At 34.2% G+C, this 26814-nt stretch overlaps 2 protein-coding genes across 4 annotated transcripts; one reads left to right on the top strand and one right to left on the bottom strand.

The window, feature by feature from the left end:
• Positions 1–31: 31 nt before the first annotated feature.
• LOC113845905 (uncharacterized protein At3g06530) lies at positions 32–22439 on the bottom strand. Of its 3 annotated transcripts, XM_027473596.1 has the most exons (40): positions 22163–22439; positions 21770–21983; positions 21531–21626; positions 21320–21437; positions 21065–21238; positions 19966–20136; positions 19752–19807; positions 19561–19650; positions 19318–19466; positions 18526–18608; positions 18317–18445; positions 18113–18187; positions 16571–16739; positions 15905–16044; positions 15674–15766; positions 14681–14861; positions 14389–14483; positions 14127–14279; positions 13832–13988; positions 12589–12722; positions 11918–11999; positions 11664–11826; positions 9705–9780; positions 9356–9520; positions 9210–9275; positions 9024–9128; positions 8743–8832; positions 6847–7064; positions 6496–6706; positions 6197–6379; positions 5765–5860; positions 5589–5656; positions 5159–5501; positions 4220–4435; positions 3046–3708; positions 2558–2961; positions 1910–2165; positions 1415–1585; positions 608–839; positions 32–218 (listed from the first exon to the last, which is right to left on the bottom strand). In XM_027473596.1, exons 1-39 carry the CDS (start codon positions 22320–22322, stop codon positions 609–611), a joined length of 6444 nt encoding a protein of 2147 aa, XP_027329397.1. In that variant the 5' UTR covers positions 22323–22439; the 3' UTR covers positions 32–218; position 608. The 3 variants fall into 3 exon arrangements, with proteins under 3 accessions (XP_027329397.1, XP_027329396.1, XP_027329398.1); XM_027473595.1 differs by lacking the exon at positions 32–218 and having other exon boundaries at positions 267–839; XM_027473597.1 differs by lacking the exons at positions 32–218; positions 8743–8832 and having other exon boundaries at positions 297–839.
• Positions 22440–24040: 1601 nt separating this feature from the next.
• On the top strand, positions 24041–26556 carry LOC113846798 (purple acid phosphatase 18-like). Its single transcript, XM_027475442.1, has 5 exons — positions 24041–24279; positions 24615–25283; positions 25517–25705; positions 25788–25876; positions 26030–26556. Exons 1-5 carry the CDS (start codon positions 24115–24117, stop codon positions 26247–26249), a joined length of 1332 nt encoding a protein of 443 aa, XP_027331243.1. The 5' UTR covers positions 24041–24114; the 3' UTR covers positions 26250–26556.
• Positions 26557–26814: the final 258 nt, after the last annotated feature.

The following is a 26814-nucleotide window of genomic DNA, read 5'->3' as shown; positions in this document are numbered from 1 at the left end:
AATTAACTAGTGATAGTTCTAGGTGGGGATCCTCTGAAGTTGAAAAAGGAACTGCAGCCTGTCCAGTTTTGAACCGACGGTTCTCACTGACAGCACAATACTAGTTATATTTTCATTATATTGAACAAATTCAATATTTTAGAGGACAAGATTCATGCAGTTTGAAAAATAACTGCAGAGGAACGTAATCCTTCTCTTCCTGACGATTCCGAAAACGCCTACATCAAAGATTTCAAAAATAACGAAGTAATATAGCTTTGATATGAGCAAGATATATATATATATATATATAGTTTCAAAATAAATCAATTTAACATCTCTCTGTTATAAATAAATACAACTTTTTAAAAGCATCTATGCTTTCAATGTTTGTGAGAAAAGAATTACTGGTTAAAAGTTACACTTTAATATTAGCAAAAAAAGGTTACACTTTAACCTTTATCAGAATAAATAAATGCTATTTTTCCTTAATTAACCATAATTTACACTGGCCTATGGATCGTATTTATCAATTCCAAGAACGGACCTTAGAAAACATATTGATTACACATTCCTAGCTCTTTGCTGATATCACATGGTTATAAATACTGCCGTCCTAATAACCAACATCATAGGTATTGCCGAAGGTTTTCCCCACTCAGAGACTCCATTTCCTGCAGAATTTCCTGAGCAAGAGATTTAACTGAAAGCTCCACATCCTCAAGCAGTTCACCAAGGAATGGGATAGTTTCAGGCAGGAATACTAGATATTCTTCTTTCAAGTTCTCCACAAAATATTTAACAATTCTTAGGCCCAATATTCTAGCTCGCATCTTTTCACTCCGTGTCTGCATTAACACCTGCAAAAGAACCAAATAAAGCCAGAAAAATATTCAGTTGTTTAGAAATATACAACAGCTATCAGTGACATAAATGAGATTAAGCAGCGGTACGTGCAGCGTGCAAGTATATAGCACTCTAGCGCTCTACATATTACAGAATACCAAAACTAGTATAATAACCTATTGCTCTAAAATTCTAAACATAAGGTATCCATGACTAAAAGGAACAAAGGGAATGCGATGAGGATGTGAGGGAACACGAGCATGTTCAGATCATTGAAGATTATTGGCTTTTTGATCAAGAGAAGCATAGGAATACAGAGCTTCGATAGACATTTGCTTTATTCTGATCAAAATAGCATAAAAGCTGCAGTCTATTCATGATTAAACATTAATTAAATCTGATTGCCAAAGCAGAAAAGCTGGAGTCTATAACAGCAAATAACACTGATTCCTGAAGACACCTGATCATATGCATTTTTCAAATCATTGAAAAACAAGATACTGAAGCCAGTATGCTACCAGTATCTCAATATCAAAATACTTACTATACCAATGAAGGAGTACAAAAGAATAAGAGCCATAAACTTCACCTCATGGTTCAAAGATTTCCACAAAAGGTCAGATCCAGCAGTCACTGCCATTTGACCGATGCATACAACCAGTAGGTCATCAACTTCCTTCACACTTGGCATATCCATGCTGTCATCCAGTAAAGCTGGTGGATCTACAACAAGTTGTGAAACAATAGGTCTCAACAACATCTGCAATAGGCATAATATTACAGTCAGTGAAGGAATACAACAAGCAAGAATATTACTGAAGGTGGTCGAAAAGTTTAAGGAATAATTTACTCCTTAATGAAATGAGAGAAAAGGGAATGGAGAAAACATGCAAAAAGTTTCAAGTGGAATGGAAAATTTCCACATCAATCAACAACATTTTGGAAAAGAGTAAATGCAAAATAGGCCAATCAACCATTTGATGGAAAAATATTAAAATCCAACACATCCTTGAGAATTTTTTCATAACTACTCAAAATCATGGAAAATAAAAAATTAACGGTGTAATGTAAATAATTCACTAACCTGGAAATTAGGTGAATCAAGAAACTTCAAAGTCCCAGTGTCATAGAGGAAACACTTGTGCAAGGATGACAAGACTAGTGCCCTGAGATGCCAGCCTTTGAAAGACACACTGCCCATTTCTTGGATATTGCCATCATCCAGTGTCCTGGCCTTCTTTTTCTTCCGACTCAAACTAGACACTTTCACATCTCCACCATCACTAAGATGATGAACACAACTACCAAGCAAGTGTTTGAAATAAGGTACAAACAATGACCTACAAAAAAGAACATAGCAGCATCTTAAATGGATTTTATCATTATTTAGGGAAAACAAAACAAGGCAACATCATAATAACTGATTACAGTAATATTTATTGGAGCATACCTAACAAATAATCAAGAAAATTGCATTGAAAACTAGTTTTCAATTTAATGCCATGACCAAATTGGATACTACCATCTCAATAGTCACGAGTAGTTGACATATATCTACTGGGGTTTCAATACACAACTTATACACACCAACAATTTAAACAAGAATGAAGATAAATTCTTCTGAGAATGAAATACAATAAACCTAAAATGTTCTAGAGATAAACCCATATCTGCTGGACAAAAGTCATAAAACATGCTTATTTTAAAGAAAACTTTCTAAACATTGACTTACCGATGGTTCTCTGCAAGCTTATTTACCAGGACATAGAAAGATATGGCCCTATCAAAGCTTCCGGCAGATGCAGTTTCATCCACTTCAGATTCTGCCCACTCAATAGTTTTTATGAAAAGAGGCTTGAACAAACTCTCAGTAAGTTTTAGGGTCAGAGCAACCATTGCGTTCATCACATCTTTTTCTACTGCATCAATGTTTTGAATTGAAGGAGGACTTTGATTGCGCAGATCAAGAGCAACCATACAAAGGTCAAAAATTTTTCCATGGAATGCCACAATAGATGACCTGTCCATTGTACCAATTATGGTGGCCAACATATCAAATACAATTGTTAAGCTTTTATCCCCAGCCTCAATAGCAGCTGGGTATAATTTTAACAAAGGTGGCAAGGAAAGTCGGACCTGTAAAAAAAATGTTTGGTAAGGAAAAGAAGGGTATTCATTTCATGCCACAGTAACAAAATACTACATTATAAGAAGCCTTACAGGAATTTTTTCAGCAATAAGCTTCCGTACTCCATGAGCTCTAGATTCCAACTTTGCATCCATTCCTGAAACATATTCAGGATAAAGCACCAGAAGCTCCATGATATTTTTGAGATATGGATTTAAAAATCCACCAAGCTTGTACACAACTGCCTCCAAAGTGACAAGAACAGAAAAAAAAAGGGATTCATTTGAGGCTGTTAAAACATCATCAGTTTTGAGTTTCATGTCCAGATTAGACAATATTTGACGAGATGACTTCATCACATTGTCCATAATCTTAGGAAGTTCTGCCAGTGCTTTTGGACCAAGAACATTGATCAAGGCAGCAGTTGTTCTAAGGCAGCTAGAAGCCACTGCCAAGTTATCAGATGTAATATATCTTGTAACAGATCCAAGGCATGCACTAAAGATGGAATTGTTTGAAGGGAACCTTTCAGCCAGAACTTCTACTGCTGAAACTGCTGCCACTTTCAAGGAGGTATTTGATGCATCATCAAATACTCGAATAATTTCAGTACACATTTTATGGAGTGATTTTTGAGCACTTTCATTCATATGGAGCAATAGAAAACTTGGAGTTGACCTTGAACCTTTGCTATCTTTAAGCTTTACACTGACATTTTTATGATTTCTCACAGCCTCGCATAACAGCCCGAGAGCCTGCAGAACAAAAAAGGAAACATCAAAAAATAGTTCCTGATATCTTGCTTCCACAAAGAAACATTAGGGTTTTTTATCATGTGCTCACAGACATAGTGTGAAAGTATTAAATACACTATTAAATGTTGTATATTGCTTAAAAGTGCAAGCATTGAATGACTTTTGTGTTTGCAATATAACTATGTTCTTTTCTATAAAACATTCTAATTTGAATTATATATCATGAGTATATGGGCACACATGAGAAAAGCTATTAAAAATTTTAACCATGATGTGTGGTCATGACTAACTAACAGATAGAATACAGTGGATACAGAATCAATCGCATTCATAATATATGTGAATAAGACGTCATGAAAACAAAAAATGTCTGCTGCGGCTAATCACCAACATAAAGGAACATCTTGAAAATACTGAGACCCCAACAAATATATGGTCTAACCTTGCATCAAAATAATGCAAGTTCCTAATATAATTGTCTTATATTTGATAATTTAATTTAAAACCATACCTTTTTTCCAACACTTTTATCAGCATGGTGGAGCAATTTAGTTATGCTCTTAAAGTATACAGAAGGTAACATGACTGTTGCCAGATTCCTTACAACTGCACGCATAGTTTCCTTCAACTCTTTCCTCATAATGACAGGGAAATTTAGCTGCTTTTTTCTTGCATCTACAAGTTGCAAGAGGAAAACAAGCTGCTCCATAAGCTCTCCCAGTGCCCTCTGCAAAATTTAAGCCATCACATTTATTTTGATTCTGAATATGTTCGGCTAGAAAAACAAGTGTTTATAGGCTACACAAAGATTAGAGCATTTTGCCCAAATATAGCCATCCAACTCAAATGCTAGCACATTGAGAAACCAAAAACAGCATCTCAGCACAAAAACAACAAATATATATATATATAATCTACATTCTACAAATGATTATTTCAATTCATAATAAAGTAGTCTGCTTCAGCTTTCATATCAGCCCTTGACACCAGCTTTAATATTTCTATTTAATGGAAAATTAACAAGTTCACTATGTATATCACTATATTAATTTATAGAGTAAATTACATTGACACCCCCTGAAATTAGGTCGAATTCCACCCCCCCCCTTCCTTTTTTACCCTACACAAACTAACTTCAATTAATAAATAAATAAATAAAGTTAGTGTTACAAAAAAGAGGAGATCTGTTAACAAGAGGAGTACATGCTATTGTGAAATAGCATAATCACGGGGATATATATGGAGTAAAAAGTGTAAAACAGGGAGTATCAACCACAATTCATCCTGAGTTCAGGGCTGTGTCTGTTACTTGATATTGGGCATTGGTCAAGAAAAACCGATGACAATGGTTAAACTCATTAGTTACATCTATACCTTGGCTAATAGAATTGATAAACACATTAGAAGGCATAAACGTCTCTTGCATCATGTATCTGATGTGGATTTATACCTGAATGGAAGCTGTATCTTCTCCAGATTCCAACTTGAACACAAATTCTGGATCTTGGAATTTTTGCAAAGCAAATTGCATTGCAATAAACAATTCCAGAAACAATGCTTGGTCAACTTTACTATTGCTCTTCTGTTCAAGCACCATAACTAAAGAAGGAAGCCAAATCATACTTGTATACTGTTCACAAATTTGCTGTGCAAATTTGTATTCCCACTCATTGGTATAAAGTGTTAAAGCATCTGGAGTCTCAATACTAAGGAAACAGGAGGCTTTCTTTGAAGCCAATGAACGGAAAAGTAGGATAAGCAATGAGGCCAGGCTTCTATCCTCACCCAGAGTTCTGCAAAATAGCCATCATTATAAGCAGCAGATCACAAACCAATGGCTAAAGTCACAGTGATAGGATAACGATGTTGAACCAAAATACCTTAATAGATATAAAACAATTGACAGCCTTCGGTGCTCAACAATTTCAGGCAATATATCCATGAAAATCTGAAGGAAGAGAAACTATATTAGAAGGTTGATCTGCAAATAATTACTTTTAATCATGCAGAAGAAACACAGAATTTTGGTTCAAAACCGTTTCCACGAATAACCAACCTTCAGTAATTTCTCCACATCATCAGTCTTAGATAGCCAACAGGGAACAATTGCAGATATAAGATCCTCAAAAACATGCTTTGAATGACTGTCAATCTACAGGCACATAAATAAAACACAAATGGTGATAACACTGAATTATTAGTCCCTAAAAATTGGATTATGAATAATTATAGCCTTAAACACTATAACTAAAAGTTTCAGAAGCTGCAAGGGTTACGCACTTCCGTCACTCAGTTTTTGAATCAAATCTCAAGTGGTGACTGAAAAGAAAATGATTGAAGAAAAGAAGCAAGGGGAACGAAAAAGAAAAGAAAAAATAGGAATAAGTTATTCTACCCACAGAACATCCTTCCTCAATAGAAAAAAGGATATAATAAGCCGTTCTACCCACAGAATGTCCGAAGTTCAGTGCAGAAAAAACAAACGAACCTGTGAGACAGCTGCTTCTCCAATAACTGCAAGAATATCAAGTATATGCTCCAAAACTTCTCCTGGAAAGACTCTAGTAACAGCAGAAAGCACTGAAAATACATGGTTGCGGGTAGCTACAACATTGGAAGTCCGGGCACACTCAATCAATAGCTTAACGTTAATTTCTTTGGTCATTTTTTCCTGGTCAACAATGGCAAAACTTAATATTAGAAAATAGCAAAAATGGTGAAGAGGTAGTCAAACTAATATTTTTTATATCATAATAACTATTCCAACTTCATGAATAGGGATCATACATTTAGTGCAGCCATCTTTTTAATGGACATAATCATATCCTCCAAGATTATCAATAGAGTCTGTTGTATATGATATACTATGGGATTGTTGGCTTCAGAAGGACTTGATGAAATTTGGCTGAACTCTCTCTCCAGGGAAAAGGTACCATTCACCCATTCTTCTGAAAATACCTTGCTAAGAAGCTTAAATAAGGGATCTAAGAGCAAGTGCCTGCAAGAATCAAACCAAAAGTTTAGCACAATTAAATGCTCTAACCACTTCTTTGCTTGGTAATGATGTAGTTATCTTCTTTCTCGGCAGAAGCCAGTACACACGATGAAATTATTCAGATTCAGAAGAAATCAAATCACCTGTTTGTTACATCTTTCTTCAATAGGAAAACATCAAGAAGGGAACTGAGGATGTATATTGGATTATCTTTTCTGCATATGTCATTAGTGGGAAATTCTGCTTCTTGATGTACTGTCAATTTTTGTTTCTTTGTCATCTTTTTATCTACAGAACTAATTATATGACTTCTCTGTGCAAGTATGAGATCAAGCATGTGGCCAACAGCTGAGAAACTAATCTGCAATTCCATAATATGCACCAATTATTCTCAATTTCATCTCGTTGTTTTCCTAATACGAGATAAAAACTTGGATGAATCATCCCACTACATGGAAAACAAAATACAACACAAAAATAAACAGAAAATAAAATCCATAATGCAAAATAACCAGTTGACCCAAAAGGCTATGGTAAGTAACAAAAATGGAATTTATATATGTCACCACCATATTTACTCTTCAAGGATTTTTAAGAAACATTTATCATATTATTTCTTTTTTAAAACTATTAGTATTGGTAACAAAAGGATGTGTCATAATTTAATTTATTATATTCAAAAGATGACTATGATAAAAGCATTTATACACATTCAACCATATGCATACAAACAAATATGATTCTCCAACATGTAAACAAATATAGCATATATGATTCCGAGAACAGCAAGGCTAGATACAAGATCTAGCAATTCTAGAAGCTTTATTATTCTCAATCTCTTACATGTCACCCCATGCATTCTGGCATGTTTTTAAATTTTATAAAAATACTTGTTTCATTTTCTTGTTCTCCTTACCGTCAGAGATTTCTTTTACAAAACCAATTTGAAAGAGCAAATTCACTGAAGTCAAGTCATTTTTCTTTATAGCAGTACTCAATAGGATTTGTTAGATATGTCAATAAGAACCCATTCATGCTTAAGCTTCTGGGTTTCCAGTAAAATTTGAATTTCAGCACAAGATAGGTGAGCTTGTGCCTTGTGATGCACTGTCTACACCTCAAGCCCAAAAGACTCTAGTATAAGGGAGGGGAGCATGTCAGAGATGTCAATACACATCCTTGTGTCTTCACCTAACAGCTTAAAATTGTAACAGGATTAATAATAATCATCTGCAGTTAAGTTCTTAAGCCTCACATTGCAATGTTCCTGACTCTAAGACAGTTATTTTCTGATGGAAATGTCTGCTTGGTGTCCTCTAGATGTGTTCTACAATGGAAGTTATGGAACAGTTACTCTGGTTAGTTTTAAAGGAATTGTCAAAATGACACAAATAAATGTGATCTTTGAAGCCCTTAAGGCAATTTGTTGAAGGAATTGTGTGCTCCTCAGCCTACCTTGGAATAGCATTATGCTTATGGTAATATTGAATAAATGTAGTGTTCAGTAGTATACTAGTATATTTGAAGGAAATTGTCAGCTCAAACAAGCATGGACAGAGGATTTTACGTAGGCTCTGCAATTTCTACATTAGTCAACAGTGGTACTTTGTTGTCTCTGTTTTATATAATTTATCACCTTTCTTTATGTTGTGCTTTCACTCAATGTTCAACATTGCTTCTACTCTTTCTAATACATTTAATTTTTATCTAAAAAAGAAATACTATACAACACCCCAATGCAACTAGAGTTCTTAAAATTCTACCCAGGAATAAAATATTTCATTTACAACCATTTGCAGAAAAAAAGGGTCCTCGTAAACTGCTCTACACAACCAACATTTGAATGTCTAAATCAAGAACAAAAAAACACTGGTATAATGAAATCCAGATATCATCCAGATTGAACAATATCAAAAGATTAAGCTCTTTGCAAGTATCTGCTAAGGAAATCAACACACCAGGAAGATGCATAAACAAAAGAGCATTAACCGAGTCAACACATGAATAATAGCATTTGACCAAAGTAGCAAGTAACTCACATCTATGCGCATTAAGGCCTCTTTAGTTGCACACTGTACATCACCGTTAGCATTACGGCACAAAAATACAAGCTCACAAAATAAATGTTCCTGATAGACAAAAGGAAAAGGTAATAGTTTAGTCATAGTAGCAGCTACATTGGTGGTAATTTTTTCATTTACCCCATGCAGCAAATTATCAACACTTTTTAAGGTGTCAAGCCAAGAGAATATCTACTAATCAATTATCAAAAATGACAATAAAATAATCTGGAAATAAATAAATATACTGCTAATAAGACCTTTACTTCATTCTTCAACCCCATATAGAATTGATTGTTAACTTTGTTCAATACTGTGATACAAGGCTCTACATAGGCAGGGTCATCTGAACTCATAGCATCCAACTGAAAAGTCCAGAGAATGAAGTCAGCAAATTTAAAATAACAAGACATGACATACAAAAAACATCCATCTTAGTATCTCACCTGCAAAACTTTCAGTAAAAGATGTTGAAGATCATTTCCACCAGAGGGAGATGACATAACACAGCTCTACACATAAAGAGGAATCAGTTCACACCAAACCTTGGAATAAATGTTCCATCAGCTAAAACACAATACAATGCACATACCTCCAGTAACAGGCACATTATCTTAGTTTCAATGTTTGACAATTTTGGACAAGACTTATTTAGTTCATCATAGTATTGCTCCATAAAAGAAGACAACACTGGCCCAACTTCTGGAACACGCAAAAGGGAATTCCCAATTCCTTTGAGCAAGGATAAAATCATTAGCTGCACAGGAACATCAACAAAATAAGTTACTTCCTTATGAAAGTCATAACTTTGATTTTAAAAAACACAAATAACACTGTTAAATCTGTAATTGAACATATGAAAGTATGAAACCTAGATCTGTACTGCTATTTACACAAGTAAAAAATAAAGAGCAACATAGAAGAGTGTAAAGACATCTAACCTTCCCGAAGTTAGATAATTTAAGAGCAGAACCCAAAATAAAGCCAAGAATTTTTATTTTTGTGGGCTGGTCAAACCTGAAACGATATGTTGGAAAGAAAGTAGAATAAAGAATCTTGCAAATTTCAATAAATGAACATGCTTCATGAATAAAGATAAAGAAAGCTCTTAATAAAACAAAGACTTAATTCTGTTTTTGGTCTCTATAAATGTTGGTCATTTTGTGACAAGTCTCAATAAAATTTTGTGTTAGGATATAATTCTTATAAAGTTGAAAAATTATGATTTAGTCTCTACAATTACTCCTTTCTATGTTAGTGCTGAAATAGTTGACAAAAAGTCACTTCAGCACTCACGTAGCTATCTCGAGGCTCAGTTACTGTCTACATGGCATTTATTTTTTATTATTTAAGATTTAGGGTTTAGTTTCCATTCTCCAACTTCCGCACTTGCTTCTTGGCATTCTCCATGACAACAGTATTTAACCACTTCAAATCCTCATCTCCATCTTGATAATAAATATTGTGTGAGGGTGGGGGTGAGATAGCTCGGAAAGAAAAGGGTTGCGAGGTGGGATAACGGTTTAGGGACAGGGAAGGGGTGGAGATGAAAGTGTGGGAGAGGGGTTATGGTATAGAGAAATGGATAGAGATGGAGGTGTGGGAAGGGAGAGGAATTGCAGTTTAGGGGAAAGGGTGATAGAAATAAAAGTGTGGGGCTGTAGGGTGGGGAAAGGGGCGGGGATATGGAGAGGAGGAAGAGAAAGGGTTATAGTTTTGGGTGTGGGGTGGGGGAAGAGAAAGGGATGAAGATGGGTCGGAGTTGTGGATGTAGGATGAGAGAAGGGGAAGGAGAAAGGGAGGAGGAGGAAGAGAAATGCATGGAGGTGGGGGTGTGGGGAGAAGGAAGGAAAGAGGTTGGAGTTGTGGGGGTGGGGTGGGAGAAGGGAAGGAGGTGAAGGAAGGGGTGGGGCTGTGGAGAGGAAGAAGTGGAGTGGTTACGAGAAAGGGATGGGTAAGAGAAATCCCTTCATTCCCATTGAACTAATCCTTCCCTTCTCCTTCACAGACCCACCACCGTAGTGGTGCAGAACATGATATAGACTATGGATTCATATTTCCCATCTTGGAATTTATCATAATCTTTTTTAATAGAAGAATTCATCAAGAGGAAGTAAACAAGTACAGGAAAGGAAGATAAACAATCATCCAAGAACAACCATAATAAATGAAACAGAACAACATGCTAGCTCAAAATAGCTCCCGTGCAACCACCTCTTGGAGTCTCAAATAGAGTATTCAACTTTCATGCAAATTCCCAGGGTTTAACAAACAATTGATATTTCATGATTACGAATGTAGTACTCTTTGTAGTTACGATTCTCATATATTGTATTAACAATCAAAAGATGGTCAACCATCCAATCAAGGTTTTCTATCCTAAATATTATGCATTGGTTGAGTATATTTTAATTCTCAGATGTTGATGTCTGTGTGCCTAACAGTCTATATAAATAAACACAGCCGCATATAACATGAATGAAGGCCCTTGTTCTACCTCCATGTCTTCTCCATAAATGTATCCTACTTTCTCCTCCCACCCTCAATTTATTTTCCCCTTCTCTATGTGACATGCATCTCCACATGTTTGGATACAAGGGGGACACCCTCTGCCTTTGACCTTCTTCCATGATGATGACCAAGAGAACAGCTATTTCCCATAACAATGAAATTATATTATCAAATATTATACCATTTAGATTTGAAAAAAGTGTAGAAAAAATCAGTCCAAATGCCGCTATCTGTATTAAGAAGTTCTAGCTAATTCCAATGACAGAAAAAGACAAGCAAGTTGATACATTTGATAAGTAGCAGCTAAGGTAATGAATATATCAAAATAGTTCTATGATAATAAAAATCATGCTACTGAAATGAGATTGTCATAGTAACATTATAAATACCTATTTTCTATATTTTGAGGCACTAAGATGTTTTGACAGGATGAGCTCAAAGTAGAAGCAAACAGTGAAGGAAGAAATTTCTTGTCTGACAAAATGAGTGTTTTTTGCTGGTCCATCAACCATAAAAGCTCACCCACGAAATGGATCCATGTTGCATTGCTCCCTGTTCTTACCAGGTTAGAATCATGTAAAGTACCAAGGTAAAATGAATCACATATTAAGGGATAACTCAAATTATTATACCCAAAAATTACCATTTTTTTCGCCAGAACGTTCAATATGACTCCACAATGCACGTAATGGATCAATACAGTTCATGGCAGCAACTCTAATGGTCTGGCAAAAATTTCAAAAGATGCAAAGAAATCATTTGAGCCAATGGCATCTCCTCAAAAATCAAGAAAATAGAAAAACATGATTAAAAGTAACATTGGATATATGCAAAAGAAGACCATTTATGGATAATTATAAATTTGCAATGTGCAATTAAAAAATATATGTTAAAAAACTTAAGCCTGATTCACTCCCAAAAGTTAGCTCATAAGAGGACTACACAAGCCCTTATAAGAAGTATTATAGCTCTATTCCTACCTAATGTAAAACATCTAAACACACACACACACACACTCACGCTCACGAGTGGACATTTAGTGCATGAAATTTACAGAACTGGACATCTACACAGATAGCCCAATAGAATTGAACATTTGTGGGCAACCCAATATTTAAACTAGATATGTTCTAATACTATATTAAGAAACTTGAGCCTAACTCACTCCCAAAATCTAGCTCATAGAAGGAAGACTACACAAGCACTTATAAAGAGTATTATGGCTCTAGTCTTAGCCAATGTGAGACATCTTAACATTATACACAAGAGGTGAGGAAAGAAGATAAAGGTAAGAAAGAGTCATACGACTCATACCTGATTATCACTAGCCAATGGAACAAGAACAGAAGGAAATTCAGCTAAAAGTTCAATTTGCCATCTATCTTGTGACAGGCTACAAAGAAATGCATAACACTGAAGACTTTCAACCTGAACTGCAGCAGGAACACCTACAGAACAAAAAAATACAACCAAAATCAACCCTTGCACTTGTTTGGAACCATAAAATGCTAACCAAGTAATACCACCTAAATCTGGAAACATAAATTCAAATAACCACAATTTGAATTAACTTCCAAAAACAAAAACATCAAACCATAAATAAATTGCATTTGCACAGATGGATGAAACATTAACTCGGATTGAGTTTGTATGTAGTAAGGCAAAAAATATTATTACTATGGAGTCCCACATGCAAATATAAAGACCATTTCTTTTGAATGAAAGATAAGCTGCATTGACTTGAATGAGATTTCAATCTGCTTCTGAGAGAAAAACGAAATGGAATTACCACAAACAATAAGTGTCAAAGCCTGTGGCCTTCAATGACAGCCTAGACCTAATGTTTCAAAAGGATTAAGTTCTTGTCATCTGAGCACAAAAATCATGTGCAAGGAAGTATAAAGAGCAGAGGCAAGGATCAAAGGGGTTTATGGTGGAGGTGGCTCCTAGTTAAGGGAAATTTCTGAGCTCGACTTTGAGAGGGAAAGCATGGGTACAGACTGAAATTCAGCTCTTGATACTATGTTAGATTTTAAGAACCAAAGCGAAATTAGGGAAAGCGATAGTTTACAAGATTTGACAGAAGAGAATATTCTAGATCTGATATCAAACTATATTTAGAGGAAATGTCTCTTCTAAATCTGTTACAATATAATTAGTGGACCCAACTGTCTTAAACTAACAAAGTGTCAGTTCAGTTCTGAGCAAATAAATTTCAAACACATTATATACAGCGAACCAAACCCAAAACAGCTACCTCTTTTAACACCTAACAACATGGATGGACCAAGATGAATAGGCCCCCTTACAGGGGGAAAATTTATCAGAATTATATATAATCACAGAAAAGAGAGTAAAAAGAAAAGTGACAGAGAGGAAATAGAAAGAAAAGAAAAAGTTTAGACCTTCTACTTAAACAAAAAATAAATAAATAACTGATATTTACAAGATAAACAGTTTTATTCTATCATGCAAGCAGTAATTTCACAGTAGAAGCAAGACAGCATTGTCTAATTAACATAAAGAGAAAATCAAACAAGGAACAAGCATAGACCACCTTCCTCTGTGAAAAACTTAGATAATAGGCGGGGAGGCGAGACTCTGCACTGTGCTGCTAAGTAATGGAGGTGTTCACGGAATGCGTGCTTGACTTGTGAGGAGGCAAAAAATACAAACAGATCCCTTATCTTGCTGACCCACTTATCATCATCATGCTGCATTTCGTAAAGGGTTCATTAATCCAATCAAATGTTGAACAGTGGGGGTCTAACAACAATAACAAATTCCAAAAAGGAAAACAGGCTCATATGACAAAATTGATTAAAGGATTAAATACTAAAGGAATTACTAACCAGCAGAATGTTAGAAGGCACTGCGGATATTAGTGCTGTTAGTAGCCTCCAAAATATGCAAATCATAACCTTTGCATTTAGAGGTCTGAGATTGGCATACAAAAGATGATCAAAGAATGCACTACAATCCCAGTCTAACACTTCAGAATTTAACTGTGAAACAATCCCGATTCCCAACAATCAAAAAGGAAGTAAAAATTAGTTTATCATCACAAAAATGAAGAGAAATAAAAGCACCCATACACTATTAAATGGTATCTACCTCATTCAATAAAACATCACCAGCAGTCACTAAAGTTTCCCACTCAGCCTTTAGAATAGGAAATACACTTTCAAATAATGCAGAAATATCACCACCTTTGATCAAAGGAAAAAAAGTCAGCATTCCTTAATCCTCTCTTGATTTTTTTTGACGAAGAAATATAATAGACAGAAGAGGAAAGTACAACTAGGTGAAGGATATGAGATACTCAAACCAACTTAAGATATTTAGTAGTTATGAACCATTTCTGAAAAAAAAAATGGAATTCAAAGAGAAAGGAGAAAGAAAAAACCTTTTGGGTTTATCATAAGAGACTGCAGAAGAACAAAAAAGAAGAGTGTCTTTGACAACTCCAAATTGCAGCAGCTTTCAACAAACCAAGCAATATGATCTTCAGGGTGGACCATGAAATTGTTAGCCATGTTATTGATAGTCTTCAAGTTAATTGAAGATAAACTCCCAGGTATCGATGTCTGCGATTATAATTTTATGAGTTAGTAGTAAAGTGGAAGGTGGTTGATGATTTCATTTGACACTACATTTTTAGGAGTGGCTCAGATTAACTATTTAAAAATAGAAATCTGATGAAAACAAAATGTCTAAGAAAACCCCCACTCCAATTACTAGTAACATATAGTGTTGTTCATGTGCTAGAAATAAAAACAGGTTGGGTTGGGTTAGTTATGGCAAATTTTCCTACTAATCCAATCGGATCTAACCCAATGAAATTCAGGTTTGATCGGGCCAAGTCATTGTGTTACACATTTATTATTGTATTTTAGAAAATGTATTTTTAAAATACTAAAATAGTAAAGTTTCAGATCATATACATTTATATATTATTTAGTTTTCAAATCATATTCATAAAAAATTAAAACAAAATTTAAAGAATAAAAAATACTTGAAAAAAATGTTTGGGTCGGGTTTTGATGGGTCCAACATGTGAAATTTCAATGCCTGACCCAATAAGACCAAGTTTAACACAATTCAACCTGATGTGACAAGTTTAACCGATTCAAATCAACTTTTTTGCAGTCCTACTATTCCCACAATTCCACTGAACACAACGTGAGAAAAAAAAATTTAAACTTCATTTTTCAAAGTTTTGGATTTCCTAAGGAGGCAGGACCTCATGATTGATTCCACAACTTTAGTTCACCATCAGCAATCTCATATAAGATCTTGTGTTTGACAAACTTACCTTTCTGAACAAATTTTCTTCATATTTTAAGTATACGCTAAACAAAAAAGTATATAGTAAACCAATTCCCTTGTAAATACTTACCGCTTCTCCAGAGGAAGATGCAGTGATATTCTGATAAAGTGGCCAGTTTATTTTGCTGACCAGTTCCAAAGCCTTTAAATTCAAGCTCTGTGTCTGCGCATGGGTAGATAAGAAGTTATGTAATAATCACCCAGACAAAGGAAATTGTAAACACTATAAAGTATGAATAAACTAGGTCAAAAATATTGTTCTATCCAGAAAACAATTATTAAATTTTAAGTCGGCTGCAACCTGTGGTAGAATAAAGAGAAATGGAAAAATCATCGCAGCAATGCTCTTCAAGTAATCAGTACGATCATTGAAGTATGAGATGGCAGTCTTCAGACAAGCAACAGCAACTTCACCGATTAGACTAATATTATCAGCTGAACCTGCAAGATTAGAATGAAGAGCATATATGATAAATCATCATGCAATGGCCAAAGAATACAATTTTATTTTCATTGTATTAAAATATTTAACCCACCATACCCCCAACTAGTGTTAGATGCATCATCATCCGTGAATTGAATCATCACTAAAAGGAACCAAGCAAAAACCATTTGTTCAAAGAATATATAAATACAAACATCTCTAGGAAGGCAGATTAAGCCTTATCCAAAGGCATAACAAAACTAGAATAAGCTTACTCGACAGAAAACAACTACTAGGCTGCACTTTTGTGAGGACAAATATACTCCAGCAACTACAGTATCACTTTACAACTTCCTCAGCATACTTTTTTGATGTGTTAGAGCTGATCCCTGTCACTAAATTTCCTAATAGTCATTTTAACGAAGGCATTACCCCAAATCAAGTTATCTTTATACTTGACTGTACAATCTAAGACAGGTTTAAGCATTTTACCACCCTAGTCACCAATCAGCAATCACAACCCAAAGGACAAATATACCACACCTGACAGCAGTTCGTCAGTGCATCTTCTTAGCACACTCTGCAGTGCATCAAGAAGCTTGGAAGAATCTATTACATTTGACAGGCCATCAACTTGTAAAGCTGCTTGAACAACTGTCAGATCTCTATCATCAAGCTGTCTCAATATGGCCTCATGGATGTCTAACAGACCCTGATCAATAAGACAACATTTTGGTGTTAATTAAAAGATGAAGATTTTGAATATGAAAAAACAGTATTAACACATCCAAGCTAATACTTAGATCACATTATAAATATTTCCCTAAGTGTGAATCACCTAGAAATCAACTCATAATTTCATATCAAAATAGATAAATCCCAATGTTAACTCCATTTACACCTAATATAATTGATTTTAGAATACAAAGAAATTATTAATGAACAATATATTGCTATCTCCAGGATCTTTGGATTAGCATTAGCAGCACTAATTTCATATTAAAATAGCATTAATCCCAACGTAAATCAATTTATGACATATATATATAATCAATTATAGCATACGAAGTATTTATTAATGAACTAGTTATTGCTCCAGGAGCTTTGGATTGGCTCCAATGGTCCTGTGCACTTTTTACTAGCATTTAGTGTTTGTGGGTTTGACAGACATACACCCTTGGCTTCATTGTGGGTCAAGGCTCAGGTTACAGAGGGGTTTCCTTCAACAGTTTTGCAAAACAGATCTGATTTTTTCAGTCAAGGCTCATCACCCTGCCTTTTTTTCTCTGCATTTTTTACCAGGTTTCAGGCATCTTTTCAGGGATATATACTTCAATCACCTTGTACACCTCTTTCAATCTACGGAAAATTAATTAAATCCTCCCCAATTATGTGTAAAATCAGCAACCTCATAACTTCATATTTATAAAGCATATATTAGATCACAACATAACGCAGTTCAAAACATCAAAATGAAAATCAAACATATAAAAGACATTTTTAAGTAAAACTAATTTGACAGCAAATTTTTCATAAGTAACCTTTTCAGAAAAATAGAATAAAAAAGAAGTAATATGCATCATCATCAAAAGTAACACGAGTAGGAAAGAGAAATTTACATTGTGGTAAAGTACACTTACTCTTACACCATAAATAACTTTATATAAAATGTAATTTTTATTGATCATAGAATTGGATTATAATTATATATATACCTGAATTATTTGCATGGAATCTTGTAAAAATTGAACAAATATAAGATAATCAAATAGTTTTTATTTTCCTATATTTTAAAAGTATATATTATGCGAATTTTGATAAATTTCAATATCACATAATTTTTGGATTAATCTATAATTTTGCAGATTTGATCTATATATGATAGGTACTTTTAATTCAATGGTGGGTATATGTGTGTGTATACACACACACACCACATAGAGCAAAAATTTTCAACTTTTTCCAACCAAAAGAAGAAAGAAACATCAAGCATGTTCTTCAACAAGTGTCATAAACTGAAAAACAAAATTTAATAGAAAATTCTGGTTTTGGGAGGACAGGGTAAGATTAGCAGACCATGTATACCTCTGAACCAACCACCTTGGTTTTCAGGATGCCAGAAGAATTTATATCAAGCAGCGTAGAACGTCGAACATCAGCCTATACCCATCAAAAAAGAATTGTGAAGCACTTATGTACTAAATGAAAATTGATGACTATTGAACAAGAGAACACACACTTTTAGATTTCAATACACCTAATATTTGAGAGGAAGCCAATAGGTGATACCTTTGGATGATACAAGCCAAACCAAACTTTTGAATCTGAGATCTCAAGTGATGAATCTGAATTCCCATCCAACATCTTACATAAAATCTTATATAATGAATCATCTTTCTTAGAAGATGTTTTGTTATCCTGTTGAATAAGTTCAAACTTCAAGCCATTAAAAAATATCTAACAATACATGCACAAAAAGGCAGAAAATTCATCATTACCTGAAGGAAATGATGAACTGCTCCACGTAGTTCAGAAGGGTACTTTGTATTGACAACAATCAAGACCTTTTTTGCCCAACCAACTAATTGACATTTGTCAAAACCAATATTGTTAGAATAATAAGCTATGCATCAAATGATAACTAACTATTTCTATATTTTATAAAAAATGATAAATTCAAATGGAACTAAAAGAGTAGACAAGAGCAGTCCTAAGAAAAACAGACAATTATTCAGGGTACAACCTGAGTACAACAACCTACTACATATATTAATGAATCCTCATAACAAGAAATTTGAATTTCCAAGCTGATACATGTAAAACAATATGTACACTGACTATTAAAGTTATAATGCACACAAATGCAAGTCAATAAATATTCCTTGAACCATTTACTGAGACATGCAACCTTGTGGATAACCAGTGCATTAGTGAGTTTGTTGGCAATACTCTGATTTTGTTTTAAAATTTAAATCACATATTCAACTGCTTTAAAATAGTTCCACATTCAAACGTGAGCAAAACAGGGTGGTCATTTCTTTCAGAAGAAAATTGTCACACAGATACTTGAAACAATTTCTTCACTGAAACTTTTAGATGCAATTCCCCAACCACTGAATGGGATTTTCATTAATTATTATTTTCTTTAGGAATTGTTATGTTCATTCTCAGTATGAACTATTATTAGCTTAACCTTGTGAAATACATCAAGATATACAATGTGCGCTACAAGGTTACGCAATAAAGATTTAAGTGACAAGCTTTCTATGATTCAGAATCAGAAAACACACCTGACATGGAAGAAGTCGAGTCACAAACTTTATGCGATGATTTCACACAAGCTAAAAGGATCTTGGTGACCACATGATAAACAGAACGCTTTATGGGGACTTTTTCTATCAAGGATAGCAAAGTTCGCTGACAGTATTCATCAGAAGAACTGCAAATGAGTTGTTATCAGCACAAAACACAAGCTTCTAAATAACATGACATAAAGCATAGTTCTCCAGAAAGAAATCATAGAGAACTCACACCTGCAGTCAATCAGGGATTCCAAAAGCACATCGATAAACTTTACAATATTGAACTCCTTAGACAATGCTAATAAAATTCCTGCCAAGTCCCTATATGAAAAGGGATTTGATAAATCATAAATATAAATACACAAACAACAACAGCTAAAGCAAAATGATCAGGATAAGTTGAGCAGTTTGAGGCAAACTACCTTATTTCCTTTAAAATCTCCAACACCTTAGTTGGGAGTATTTCAACATTTTGTGACTGAGAAATTTCCAACAGAACAAAGTGAAATAAAAATATAGCCAGACTTGAAAATAGATAGAGTACAACAAAAAGAAAACTGGATCAATCGTCAATACCTCCATTTAAACTCAAACAAATGTAACTCAACACTAATGCACACAGTATTACATTAGTACCTGAACAAGATTGATTAAGGTAATAAGGGACAGCCGAAGCCAATGGAGATCAGTCAACTCTTTAGCCTCCCCACGAGCAACATCAGCAACTGAACGTATCAAACTATTCAAAAGTTTAGGAGCTAATGCAGCTTTGTTTCCAAGCAAACCAATAATCATCAAAGAACCGGCCTGCAAATAAGGACAATTTGACAAAAAAAAAAAAACTATAGAAGATACCAAGAAACGTAGCTGAAATGCACAAGTATTCACAGCAATATATAGACATTGTCAGAATATATGAAAATATCATATATCATATTTAGGATTAGTTTCCATATATCCTCAATATCTCTAGGGACCCGGTTCCATATTTCCTTATCTCATGATTTGTTCCCTCATGTAATTAGGATTATAATTAGTATAAATAATGGTTAATGATTTAAGTTTCATGAAAACCTCATCACATTTGAATTCATCATAATGCTCAATAGTCAATAGAATATCATTCAAAGTCTCTATTCTCTCCGTTTCCTCCCTTTATACCAAAAACCCCATAATTTCAACAGATATAAATGAAGTCCTAAAACACAAGCATATAATCACATTTTTTTATAGTTGTCCTAAGATATATTTCCTTTGACTTGAGTGTTCTAGAAATATGGTCTTTGTTTGGTGCACAGTGGACGTTACTTTTAAGAATCACAGTTACAAACATGGAGAGAATAGAGAGCTCTTTTAAATTGGTGATTTTCTCTTATTTCTGTTTTGAATGAAAAACAAAGAGCAACTAAAACTAGTTAGACCTCAATCTGCGTCACATACTAACCATAAAATTATATTTAGAAACATTAACAGGAAATAACATTCAATAACAAAAAGGTTTAGGCCAACTTGTTCCGCAAAAAAATGATGCATTACTATTTCTATTTGTGAAGAATAATATTGGATTAATGGATAGAGAAGAGCAAAAACACAAATTCGTTTCACACAATCTACCATTTGAAAGCAATTGCACTGCCTACTAACCAAAAGGTCATAACAAAATTTTACAGTATGATGCCCAGCTATTATTGGTTTTTAATTTTTAAGTATAAAAATACTTTCCATGAAGTCTAACCTTGTGATCCGAAACCCCTTTAATGCCAGGCTGAAGACCAGAGACCACAAATGGAAGTATTCTCTTTACAAGATCATCATTAACGGTCAAAACAGTACCCAAAACTTCAACAAAAACTGCAGTACAAAAGCCAATTACATGCCTTGAAGGTTGAAACTTTTTCGATGGAGATGCCTGTAACCAAATACTTAGTTATCTAATTATTTTATTCTGCTAGAAAGCTTTCAAATGCACAACTAAACACAGAATACTCACATAGTTGCATAGAACCTCTAATATGCCCTTATCACGTATGCACTGCTGCACTATGACCATTCTAGGTGGCGGTGCACCAGAGACTTTCACACCATCGAGAAACCCCCATTTAGCATTCCTTTACAGAAATAAAGAGAAACATCAGAAGCCAACCCAAGCAGTAATCTACAACACAACCAAACCAGAAAACAAATAACCATATATTTCTAACCTTGTATCAAGTATCTGAACTATTCGAACAAATGCATGTGTGTCATGGTACGGCAAAGCACACAGAATCAATTCCTCATTGTTGTATACATGAACCCTGAAGCTCAAAACAAACCACACCAAAAATCAGAAAAAGGTAAATACGGCAGAGGCAAAATGTGATTATGAACACAAACACGAAAAAGACAATTGCATAACCCAATGATCAAACAAAACCAGATTATCAAATAGACTGCTCACTTGTGTCTACGTATCAAGTATTCAAGCGTTTTAAGAGCAGAAGGAAGAAGAAAGTATCCAGAAAGTAATCTTAAGTATGAAGCAATGGAGACATTAAGTTGACTGTTCTGTTCTATGCCCATCAACTCTCTATCCAACTCTTTACTCCTGTGGCTAAACAAATCGTTCTTATAGTTCCTGAACCGCTCATCCGTGTCTATAAGAACCTCTAAACCTGAAACAGCGCACCGCATAAGCAAAAAAATAAATCCAAAACAGAATATAAAGTAGCAACACACTTCATATGCTCCGTTAACATCTATTGTAAAACTTAATTTCGTTAATTGGATTGCTTAGTTGCACTAGCTTTACTTGTGAAGAGAGAAAAATCAGAAGCAAGTTGAGAAGATTGACCTTGAAGTGCGATGGTGAAAATAGTTTCAATATCGATGTCGGCAGCTTCTTTGGGATCGAACAAGATAGAAGGGCGAGTGAATGGCCTCTTCAGAGGCTCAGAGTCGGTTTTTGCGAAGGATCTGATGGCTTCTAGTTGCGAAGCTATGGAGGTTGCCATTGTTAGGGTTTGGCACCAAAACGAAGGGTAAACGGTTTTGGTTCTGTTTGTGTTTCTTCTGGTTCTTCTCTCCTAAGTAGTAAGGAACTGGAGACAGGGAGATAACCAAGTGTTATATTGAATTTTACGGCTTTTGCACTGAGCTGCACGCAGGGTTTAGGGTTTTTGTGTTTCTAACCGCCAACTTTCCCTCCTCAACGACGTCGTTTTTGCTCTGATAGGTGAAGATTCATAATACTGGCTAATATCAATGCAATAAGTATCTCATTTAATAAATAATCAAATAAAAAACAGTTAAGTTTTGTTTTATGATTTTTGTTTTGTATTTGTAAGGTCATGTACTTTCAATATTTAATTTTTTAAAAGTAATAAAAATAAAGTATATAAATATTACAAAGAATAATTAACAAATGAGTATATATATATATATATAACAATGATACGTTATTAATATAAAAAAATTATATTTTCAATTTAATTTTTCATTGTATAATAATATATAGTCAAATGACGTCATTAAAATTAAATTTTAAAATAATTTAATATTTATTTTTTGTTATTAACTGTTTAGTTCAATATATATTCAACGTTGACATTGAAGTTCTTTTAATTATGGTCTCCAGAAGAAAACATATTTTTCATATTGGTTTCTTTATTAATACATCTATACATTATTTAATATTTTATCTAACTTACCCATGAATTGCTACATATTATGCGATACAGTTAATTAATAGTGTGGATAATGAATTGTACATTCAAAACATAAAATTATGAATTACTTAAACTGTATCGTTATATATATATATATATATATATATATATATATATATATATATATATTTATAGAATACATGATGCTTTAGAAAAAAAAACATTCAAATATTTGAGATAAATTTTCCAAATGGAGGTTAAATAGATAATTTTTTTTCTAAATATTTGCAACTTCACAAAAAAATTTATTTTCAATGTATGATTCGAGATTATCTTGAATTATCAAAGGAATGGGTGTATATTAAAAATCAATCTAATAAAAATGCAGATATATAATTACAGTTTAAGTCACCATGAGAAATATGAATATATCAAAAGGGCAAAACTTCCTTTTGATTATTATGAAGGCAAATAATACTCAAATCTCAGTCATAATATAAGGAGAGTTTCCTTTTGGTTGTAAATATAAAATAGCTACAAATATACGTTATCTGCATCACTCACATATGCTTATTAACTAACTTATATGATTCTTGTTTTGTGAAATTGCTTTGATTTTGTTGTTATTTTTTTCTCAAACTTGTTTTATTGATTCACGTCACTCAACTGATAAATACTCATACCGAACGAAAACTTACTGAGAATCCATTAGTCATTTAAAAATTATTATAGTAATATTATAACCATTGTTGACACGAGAAATTTTTTAATAAATTTTTATGTAAAGACTTCTTTTTATTATTATATACGATAAAAATAAAATAAAACCATGTTATACGTGCGGATCAAACACAAATAATTATATTAATCGTATGAAATTTGTTTTTATATAAAATCCAAAACTATACTGAAACCAATTAAATATACATAGTTTTTCGACCGAACTGATGCTAAGTTTCGGCAGAAATAATGCATTGATTTGGTTTGGTTTTATATGTGAAAATGTCGTTTAACGAAAGTAACGACAAATTTGGTGATGTCAGTGGGGCGGTTGGACTTGGTGAAGGGTGATGATAGCAAGAAAGATTGAAATGGAAGTACTCTGTTGTCGTGCTGGTTATGCGATTACTGTTGCAGAATGACTTTGACGCCATCTTCATCGTATCACATGGAACTCAAATTGCTTCTCATTCTAACGCTCGTTTCTGCAACTGCTACGGCTGAATACGTTCGCCCTCTGCCTCGAAAATCCTTATCCATCCCATGGGATTCATTTTCCAAGGCTCGCTCTTATCCTCAGCAGGTCAATCTCTGTTTCATTCCATCCTATTCATATATATCAATTCAAACCCTTTGTTTTGTGCTGTTTTCTATATGATCACCATTTCTTTCGTATTTTTTAGGATTATGGTGTTTAGTTGGGATTTATTTTATTTTTTTATTGTGATTTTGTTACGATAACTGCATACAATGATTATTGGCTTCCTTTACGTAAATTATTTTCCAATTCTAGGACAAATATTCTGTGAATTGTTAACCATGGTACATTTATTGAAGAATCATATAAACTTGTTATGCATGTTAATTTATTGTGCCTTTATAATTCAGATTCTTAGATGGTAAAAATGTCTATTTCAGGTACACATTTCCTTGGCAGGGGAGAAGCACATGAGAGTTACCTGGATAACCGATGATAAACATTCGCCTTCATATGTAGAATATGGAAAATTACCAGGGAAATATGACTCAGTTGTTGAAGGAGAGTACACCTCTTATAATTATATGTTATATAGCTCAGGAAAGATACACCATGCTGTAATTGGGCCTTTGGAAGATAATTCAGTGTACTTTTACCGATGTGGTGGAAAAGGTCCTGAGTTTCAGCTAAAAACTCCACCAGCTCAATTTCCGATTACTTTTGCAGTGGCTGGAGATCTGGGTCAAACTGGTTGGACTAAATCGACATTAGCTCATATTGATCAGTGCAAATATGATTTATACCTGCTTCCAGGTGACCTTTCATATGCTGATTGTATGCAACATCTGTGGGACAATTTTGGTCAACTAGTAGAACCCCTTGCTAGTACAAGGCCATGGATGGTAACAGAGGGAAATCATGAAAAGGAGTACATACCATTGTTAGAGGATGGGTTTCTATCCTATAATTCCCGATGGAAAATGCCATTTCAGGAAAGTGGATCTACTTCAAATCTCTATTATTCTTTTGAAGTTGCAGGTGTTCACATTATCATGCTTGGCTCCTACGCCGATTATGATAGGTACTCGGAACAATACAGATGGTTGAAGGTTAGTTTATTGCCCGTACTGATCAAGAGTTACTATACTCGGATAAATGTAGTGAGATTCATGGCCAGCTATAAGTGGTTGGAGTAGATAAATTTAGAAGAGAAATAATCTTCTTCCATTATTTTGGCACTCGTTATTCTTATTCTTAATTGTATTTTTTATGCTACACTATCATTTTGAAAAGAAATTTTCATTTTTTTTTTAAATTTTCGCTAATTTTTACTCATCTGCAGGCTGATCTGTCAAAGGTGGACAGGAAAAGGACCCCTTGGCTGCTTGTGTTATTTCATGTGCCTTGGTATAATAGTAACAGGGCTCATCAAGGTGCCGGGGATGATATGATGGAAGCCATGGAGCCATTGCTTTATGCTGCAAATGTTGATTTAGTTATCGCTGGTCATGTTCATGCTTATGAACGTTCGGTATGCCTTTATGGTTTAGCATTTATTTTCTTTGTGAGCATAATTGAATGGAAACAGTCTTAAATGGTACTCTGATTGTCAGAAACGTGTGTATAATGAAAGATTGGATCCCTGTGGTGCGATCCATATAACTATTGGTGATGGAGGAAATAGAGAAGGCTTAGCTCATAGGTACGTTTCGTAGCCAGAAACATTTCATAGAAATATAATCACTGGATTTATATGGAAAAAGTATATTGAGGTTTATCAGCATGCATGCGAAATTTGTTATTTTCGTTGTTGACAGACGTATCCTTATTCCTTAACACCATTGTTTGTTGACAGGTACATAAACCCACAACCAAAGTGGTCAGAATTCCGTGAAGCCAGTTTTGGTCATGGTGAGCTAAAGATTGTAAACACCACTCATGCCTTCTGGAGTTGGCACAGGAATGATGATGATGAGTCAGTAAAAGCTGACGATATCTGGATAACCTCTTTGGTCAGCTCGGGATGTGTCAATCAGAAGAGACACGAGCTCAGGAGTATGCTTATGACACCCTAAAAGACCCCCATCTGCTAGTGTCATTCCTTAACTATGTGGATTAGCAAGAGTTTGGTATATACATAGACAATGAGAAGATTCCTCAGATTAGTCTATGCCACAACTAGTAGCTTAGTTGTGCTGGGCTTCTGTCAGCAGAGTGACTAAAATGAGGCATTTTAGTACATAGTTTCTGGTTGTACTTGTATTTAAAATTTTAAATACTCCAAGGACTTGGAATAGCCTGTATATGGCGTGCAATGCTAGTTGTCTCTTTGCATTTGATCACATTGCTTATATAGTCTGAACTTGGTAAGATTGGTTCTATATAGGAAAACAAACGATTGGTTGCCTCGTAACCAATGAATAATTATAAAATATGACGTATTTGTCTATGATAGAATGTAAACCAGCAATCTATGAATCGAACTGTAAAAACAGCGAAGTGGATAATTAAGCATTAAGTGAAAACTTCTGGGTTGGCCTATTCTGTCTCGAAGTACTAAACTGCTCTCATCCAGCATGCATCAACACATGAAATCAAGTTAATAGAATCCAATTACATTTATGCCATCATAGCAATTTT

The sequence above is a fragment of the Abrus precatorius genome, unplaced genomic scaffold (assembly GCF_003935025.1).
Source record: "Abrus precatorius isolate BTA unplaced genomic scaffold, Abrus_2018 Scaffold8, whole genome shotgun sequence".
NCBI classification, from domain to species: domain Eukaryota; kingdom Viridiplantae; phylum Streptophyta; class Magnoliopsida; order Fabales; family Fabaceae; genus Abrus; species Abrus precatorius.
This window is presented reverse-complemented; position numbering and strand designations above follow the sequence as displayed.